Raw genomic sequence first — 8,003 nt, 5'->3', positions numbered from 1 at the left:
GGCTCTGCCTGGCATCCTCTCCTGGTCCTTGGGGCTGTTTGGGCCTCTGCTCTCAGGCCCATCTCTCTTCTGACTCCAGGACTCCATCACTGCCGCCATCCCCCAGCCCGCCTGCCCTGGACGCCCCCAGTGAACTGGCTGGCAGACTGCTACAACCAGGTCCAGATGATAGACCAAGAGCCCTCTTCCACTCATTCACTTCATAACCACTGGGTTTGAGGGGAAATCTCATGGTTACTGATGGCATGTGGTTTCTTTATTTTTCAAACATTAGTCTCCCCTCAGGGAGAGGAAGGCTATAAAAGGAGTTTTATTCATCCAATCAGGATACTTTCATTGTGTACCTCCTGGAACTAATAAGGTACATATCATTTGTAGTCTTACAGAGGCAATCACCCACAGAAATATAGACGAGTAAACCAGTACTTGTACCACAGCGAAGCTGTACGGGGGAAGAACAAGACCATCGTTACTCAGAGGACATACAGATTTGTTAATTCCTTAGAATATTAAGAAAGGTTATTTCAACTTATTTTACCGTCATGTCTTATTATCCAAATTACACAGTATGACTCGCCCCACCAGCCCAAGTTTTAAAAGGATCTGTGGGCCTTGGACAATCTATTTAACCAATTGAAGCCAAAAAGAAAATGTTTTTCCTCTTAAATTACCTGGTCATTTCAAGCAAAATGCCTGTGTTACTCAAATACATGCTGGGTGTTTTGGTTTTTTTTTCACTCAAAAAAGTGTCTTGTCTTTGACATCGTAGCCATCCTGGAACCCTGTGTAGTGGGGACCGGAACCTAATGTAAAAGGGAAAACAGACAGGTGACAACAACAACAACAACAACAAAGAGCAGCGAAGTGTGCAATACCTTGTTCGTGAGGGCCTCTCTATGGATTCCCAGACCACATGCTCTTTCTTTCTCTTATTTTTGGTCCTCGGTGTTTACTTCGAAGTCTGAAGAGAGGTGGCTTGTTAGACCAGCAGCACATGCGCCTCCCCAAGTTCCTTTCCAGGGAATTTCACCCAGCATGGCAACCCAGTAGAGCAGCATCGCTTTGAACCGCGTCTGTGAATCCTACATGCTAGTCTTATTTTAAGTTTGTTTTGTTTTCAAAATCATTTTACTGGGGGCTTGTACAACTCTTATCACAATCCACCCATCCATACATCCATTGTATCAAGCACGTGTGTACATTTGTTGCCATCCTTCTCAAAGCATTTTCTTTCTACTTGAGCCCTTGGTAATCAGCGCCTCATTTCCCCCCCTGACCACATTTTTCATAGCTCTCCTTTCTTCTCCTTTCCATACATAGCCCTCGGTTCATATCACGTAAGTTCTAGTAGAATTCTCAGTAGTATCCGGCATATCTGTAGCTCCCTGCTTCTATTCCTTCTCTTGTTAAAATGGACATCTTAACACCTACCTCACAGCGTTTTGGTTGAGAGCAAATTAGGCATTGTGTGTAAATCTGCTCTGTGAAATCATAAAGTGCTTTAAACATAGCGAGAAGCAAGAAAGAAACACACAAACCACCACAGTGTGGCACACGGATCACTTTTAAGAGATGCTGCCAAGTGCCCGGCCAGAGGGCCAGGGGGCCAAGTGAACTTCCTTTCCTGAAGAGATGGCACGCGTTGTCCTCCCTCCTAACCAGCACTCCCTGGCTTCAGCTTTTCAAACGAATGGGAAAAACTATGTCCTTCTTTTAAATTTTCACTTTCCTGCATAAGCCTGAGGCTGTGTGTCTTTCCTGTTTATTCGCCATTACATTGCCTCTTTTGTTATTTGTTAGGATGTCTTTTTTTTATTTAAAAAATGTGTCGTTTTTTAAAAAATGTGTCTTTTTCATATTCCCCTACATATCCCTTACATTAGTCATTCATCTTTCTTCAAGGGTCTATAAATTATCTTCTTGATGAAGCTGGGTCTCTGAAGGTGACGTCAACCTTATGACCTTACTCCCTGGGAAACCCAACTCACTAAGTGTGGTGTGTGCCCAGAAGTTGTTACCAAAAAAACACAAACAATTAACTGCGTAAAAAGAGTCATGCGCTCCAAAACGGTTGAGACCGTGTAACATTTCTTCTGCCTATAACTTATTTTTTATTTCACTGCTCAGAAAATTTGACTTCCTTCCCAGAACTGTTCTGCTTCCTCTTTGAGAAACTAGGAACTGAGTATCGATCGTCAATCGCATATCCAGAAGTGCCACTAGGTCAGTGGTTCTCAATCTGTGGGTCTCAATGCCTTTTGGGGTCGAACAACCCTTTCAGAGGGGTCACCCGATTCATCACAGTAGCACAATGACGTGATGAAGTAGCAACGAAAATAATCTTATGGTTGGGGGTCACTGCCACACGAGGAACTGTCTGAAAGGGTCTCAGCGTGAGGAAGGTGGAGGACCGCTGCCCTGGGTTGAGCTGGGTGGTCTGATTATTTTCTCTCTCCTCTTCCCCCTCCTGGTCTTCCTCGCTCTTTTAAAATTTTATTTCGTTGTGGTAAAGTACATGTAATAGAGAATTAGCCTTTTTAACTATTTTTAAATGTATGATTCAATGGTGTGAATTATATTCACAATGTTAGGCAACCATCACTACTCGATTTCCTAAAGTAAAGATATGTAATTTTTATTTTTTGAAAGCATTTTTACTGGGAATTAGGGGAGAGTTTACATTTCAGATCCGCAGTTTTGGATTCAACAAGTTAAAGTACGGCTGAAGCTTCCCAGTAGCTTGCCCTGCCCCCACTCCCTGGCTCTGCTCCCTCTCCTCCTCCTCCTCTTAGGGAGCACCTGTCTGTGCGCTAGCCTCGGCTTGCCCTCCCACCCCTGGCAATCCTCAGTCTGCTTCTTTGGGTATGAAAACCCTTTTTCTTGATGTGTTTTCCTTTTATGACAATGGGCTCAAACAACGTTTGTCGACTCTGTAGCGCTCGGTATTCTGTTGTGTGTGGGCACCCGTGTTTATCTGTCCATTCTCCCACTGATGGCCATGTAGGTTGCTTCTGTCTTCTGGCTAGGGTGACCCGTGCTGTGATGAACATGGGAGTCCATATATCTATATCTGGCTCTTACTTCTTTTTCCCCCACCTCAAATAGATACTCTGCATCCTTTAAGCAATAACTCCCTTTCCCTCCTTCTAAACTCCCCTGGGAAGGTTCTCGATCATGTGTTCACCACCTCTCTGTCAGTCGGTCGTTCTGGGGTGTCCTACAGTCGCTTGTGTGTTGCTGCGATGCGCCAAACAACAGCACTGGGATTTGAAAGTCCAGCTCACGCTGACATCCTCAGATGGATTCGGACTCACGAGGGGGCAGTTCTCAGCAGAGCTTCCCGACGAAGAACAGGTTGCAAAGAAGGAGTAGGCTGTTTACTTCGGAGGCACGAGCCACCGAAACGCTTACACATCGCAGCGGGCCATTGCCAGGTTGTCCCCGGAGCCCCTCGGGTCGGAAAGCATTCAAACGTGACCAGGAAGAGTTGCCTTCTCAAAAGTAGAGTTGCCCACAGTGACATGGACGGAGGAGAGCGTTGTGCACGGACTCTGAATGAGAAGAAACAGCCGCACGCATCCGGTGGACTGGCACGGTGGCAGCCACAAGGGCCTCCAACATCCCACTTGTGAGAAAGGCAGGGCGCTGCACGTCGGAATGAACTTAACGACACCGGCAACAACGGGTATTTCAGATCCGTGGGAAGACCATAGTCTTTGTCCTTTCATCTGACGTCTGTCACTTGGCATCAGGTTTTCGAGGTGTTTCGATGTGGTAACACGAATCCGAACATTTCTTTTCATGGCTGAAGAGTCGCATTCCATCGTATGGATATACCTGATTCTGTTCATCTCTTCAGTTGTTGGTGAGGACTTGGGTTGCTTCCCCCTTTGGACTGTGATGGAAGACCTGGCAGTAAACGTGGGTGTACAAGCCACTGTTTCTGTTTCCCAGCGCTGGCACCCCTCAGAGTGGCATGCCTGGGTTTCAGTTCTCTGCGGTCGCACCAGCAGCGCCCAGGCTGCCCCATCTCCCCAGACCTGTGATTCCCACAGATTTGGAACTAGCCATCTTGGTGGGCGTGGTCTCTGGGGGTTTTGATTTGCATTTCTTTGATGACTAATGACATTGAGCATCTTTTATTGGTCTTTTCTTTTGTGCTGATTTGACGCTTGTTGTGCTTTGTTGTAGAAAACATCCTCTGTACCTTGATAGAATTAGAGGTTGGTGAGGGGGAGGGACATAAAGGAAAGAGGAAGAGAAGGGAGAGGAGCCGGGGGCAATCTGCTGTCAATCTCTCTGCACAGGTACCCCGTTTCCCCGACAATAAGACAGTGTCTTATCTTAATTTTTGCTCCCAAAGATGCGCTAGGTCTTATTTTCAGGGGATGTCTTATTTTTCCATGAAGACGAATACGGTACACATTTATTGTTTATTGTTTTATTAAAAGATACCTTGCACTTCCTGCAGCCAACAGTGAGCTCCGTGGCAGTGTCTGCTGCTACAGTCCAGAGTTACGGTAGCTTCAGGGGGGGCTTATTTTCAGGGAGGTCTTATTTTCAGGGATGTCTTACTTTCGGGGAAACAGGGTAGCACAAAGTTCCCAGGGCTACCCGGGACCTGGCGCTAACTTGCTAACTTGGGCATCTTGTTTCCCTGCAGAGAAGGGCTGCCCCACCCACCACCACTGCTGGCTCAACCCAACCTCCCTTTTGGGTACCCGGTCCAGGGCGTGGAGGTGATGCCCCTGCACACAGTTCCCATCCCAGGTAAGTACAGCAGTCCGATCCTGGGAGAACCCAGGCGGCTCTCTCATTCCTCCATAGTCAAGCATTTTCTTTCAGAGCAAAAGAAGGGATTGGCAGGGGGTGGGGAGGGGGGCAAGCTCACTACCATGGAGTCAATGCTGACTCATGACAAGCTTATAGGGCAGAACAGAACTGCCTGCCCGGGGGTTCCGAGACTAGAATCCTTTATAGGAGTAGAAAGCCTCCTCTTCCGCCCGAAACAGAAGGGAAGGCAGGGGACCGTTGTGCCTGAGTGCCTACTGTGTGGCGAGCGCAATGCAAGAGGCTCCGCTTCGTTTCATTGACTGCAGCAGTGTCTCCAGGGAGCAGTGGGCGCACAGAGGGTACCAGGTGTCAAGGAGGTGACAGCCACATGGCTGGCTGAAGTTGGCGTGCATTGGGGCTTGAGAAGAACCAGGAGCAAACCCCACCCTTGGGAGAAGGGGAGTGTCAGCCAGCCCTCTAGATAAAGGGGCTCCCCAAGGAGGAGGGGGCGTCAACCAAGCGGTGGGGGGATCCTAGAACCCAGGCCAGTTTTCAGCTTTGCTTTGCGTGTCCTTCTCCCTGTGTGCCCAGGACTCCGGTTTGAAGGACCAGAGGCTCCCTTCTATGAGGTAAGAGGCCCCTTCCCAGCGCCTCTTGGTCCCCCGCATCCTCCCAACTGTGGCTGCTCTGAGACTCTCACAGAAGCCCCCACCAATATTTACCTGGAACAAATATCAAGTGTGAATTCAAGACTGGGGGAGGAGGGAAGGTGGCAAAGATTCCTTTTTTTCCAGCCATGGGAATGTGTGGGTTCTGGGGGGAGAGGGGACCCCCAAACGACACCAAAGAACGGAGTCATCAAGGCGACTGATACTGCTGGCCCAGGTTCCAGCCTCGCGTAGCCTCTGTCATGGGCAGCGCCAACAGCCGGGCCCTCCTTTCCCTTCCCACCCAAGAGCTCATGCAGGCACAGCTGACCGGTGGGATGTGAATTCCACTGGAAACCCTAACTAACAAGTGTCTGGGATCCGTGCTTTTTTGTTTTTCCATCTCTCTGTGCTAGCCTGGGGAGGGACGGGCAAATCTGGAAAGTTCTTCCTGTCTCCCCAGCCCCAGCCATGCCATGTTACTTTCCACCCTGAATTGCTTGGTGGGGAACAGGGGCTAGAAGCACATCCTCTCTTCGCTTGCCTTGTCTTCCGGAAGGCAGGAGCTTCTCCCAGCACCGGCACCTTAGCTCTCAGAGATACCTGGTGCCTGATCGACGAAGATGTTTTCAGCAGGAATGACAATCCAGTTTACTGTTAGCTGCCGTGGAAGACACGGCAAGAGAACAGCGTGGCTTGTATTCGGGGGTAGCAGTGGTGGTGGAGGAAAACGGTCCAATTCTAAGTGTAGGTTGAAGGCAGGCTTGACAGGACTCGCTAGCAAGTTGGAGTGGGTGTGAGGGAAACGCAGAGCAAAGTGACTTCCACTCAGGGGCTTGGACAATTGAATGGATGATGCTGACATTCATGAGAGCTGAGGAAAGGGTGGGAAATGGATTCGCAGGGGAAAAACCAAACACAACAGTTGGTCGCTTCTGAAGAGAATGAGTTTAGGTTGATTGTGAAATTCCCTAGCAGAGCGACAAACCAGGCAGGACCATCGCAGAAAAGGATGAGCAGAAGACAGGATTTTGGAATCCATCAGCATATGCGCTGCATTTAAAACCTGGGGAGGAACGGAGCCCCCTAGCACGGAGGGACACAGTGAGAGAGGACAGGGCCCCAGAACCAATCCCTGACAAACTCCCTTTGGAAGAGTGAGCGAAGAGAAGGCCCAAAGAGAAGTGGGTGGACTCAGGAGGAATCTAGGAGAACGGTGTCCTAGGAACAGAGATCGCCCAGGTTTGCAAAGCCCCATTCTGGCGCCCCAGGCCTGAGCGCCTTCTCTCATGTGTGTGCTGTGCCCCTGCTGGCCGTCCTAGGCTGTGGCTCTTCTGAGCAGCAGCCTGTTTCCGTCTCCTGCATGGAATTTGTTTTTTCTCCCTCGCCCTCCCTAGGTGACCCTAACAGCTTCTCTGGGGACACTGAACACCCTTGCTGACACTCCGGACCATGTGGTGCAGGGCAGAGGCCAGAAGCAGCTGGTCATTGCAACCATGAGCCGGAAACTTTTGAATTTCATCCTCCGGCACGTGACTTACACCAGCACTGTGTACCAGCCGCACCGGGTGGACATAGGTGAGATCCTGTCCTTGGGTTGCACAATGCTTAGGGAGCCAGACAACACTGCCAGGCCTCCTCAAAGCATTTCTCTTCCAGGAAGTCTGTCTGGGTTAACACCTATTTATTCCCTTGCTTCCGTTTCTAAGCGCAGACGTCTAACTTCCCGATCGCTGTCCCAAGTCCTGGCGTCTGTGGGTGCAAGAGCAAGCATCCCTGCTGGTGCAGGAACTGGGTGCTGGACTTCTGCTTTGGGAAAGACGTACAGCCTTGGAAACCCGAGAGGCAGTGATTCTGTTCCATAGGGTCACTATGGGTCGGGATGGACTCGCTGTCACCGAGTGGGTGGTACAAAGGGCTTGGAGGTTAACAAAAGGGTTGATGGCTCAAGTCCACCCAAAGGCATTTCAACAGAAAGGCCTGGTGATCTGCATTAGATAGATCAATAGATCGATAGATCGATCTATATCATCCACTGAAAACCCTCTGGAGCCTGGTTCTGCTCTCTCTCACACACACGGGGTTGCCACGACCCAAAATGGACTTGCTGGGAACCAGTTTGGTTTATTGCAGACAGTAAATGGCTCAGACCTTCTGATTCCAATCCCGGTGCTCACTCCACTCACCAGGTGCTCCTGGGACATGTGGGTTTAGGAGGCACTCAGCAGATAGCGCCAGGGAGCCAGAAAATCGAGAGCCTCAGTGGGACTGGAGTCTAATCCGGAGTCTAATCTTGGGTCCAGTCTCATGCCAGCCAGGACTTTCCTCTCAAACCTTCCCTCCTCCTTCAGATTGGCTTCCCAGAGGTCGTGCGGAGGGTGGTCCTGATTTAATCCAGACTCTGACCAGTTTTCTCCTTCCAGTGAGTCTAGAGTCTAAGTCCTCGGTGGCCAAGTTTCCAGTGACCATCCGCTACCCTGTTATCCCCAAATTATATGACCCTGGACCAGGTAAGTTCCATTCCTTGATCCTAGTGCCCCGTGGTGGGACCCCACAGAGCTACTGGTGAAATGCACAAGAGAT

General features: G+C 49.7%; 1 protein-coding gene across 1 annotated transcript in view; it reads left to right on the top strand.

Annotated features, from left to right (window-relative positions):
* The window catches only part of B4GALNT2 (beta-1,4-N-acetyl-galactosaminyltransferase 2), a 73,538-nt gene that overhangs the window by 44,554 nt on the left and 20,981 nt on the right, over nucleotides 1–8,003 (top strand). Inside the window, exons 5-8 of the mRNA XM_045299316.1 lie at nucleotides 4,664–4,770; nucleotides 5,365–5,402; nucleotides 6,818–6,998; nucleotides 7,844–7,930. Coding sequence (XP_045155251.1) covers nucleotides 4,664–4,770; nucleotides 5,365–5,402; nucleotides 6,818–6,998; nucleotides 7,844–7,930 — 413 coding nt within the window. The remainder of the gene's footprint in view (nucleotides 1–4,663; nucleotides 4,771–5,364; nucleotides 5,403–6,817; nucleotides 6,999–7,843; nucleotides 7,931–8,003) is intronic.

This window comes from Echinops telfairi, unplaced genomic scaffold (genome assembly GCF_000313985.2).
Source record: "Echinops telfairi isolate 266 unplaced genomic scaffold, ASM31398v2 ScPeMD7_7458;HRSCAF=8496, whole genome shotgun sequence".
In the NCBI taxonomy this organism is placed as follows: Eukaryota; Metazoa; Chordata; class Mammalia; order Afrosoricida; family Tenrecidae; genus Echinops; species Echinops telfairi.
Note: the sequence above shows the minus strand (reverse complement) of the source record. Positions and strands in the feature narration are given on the sequence as shown.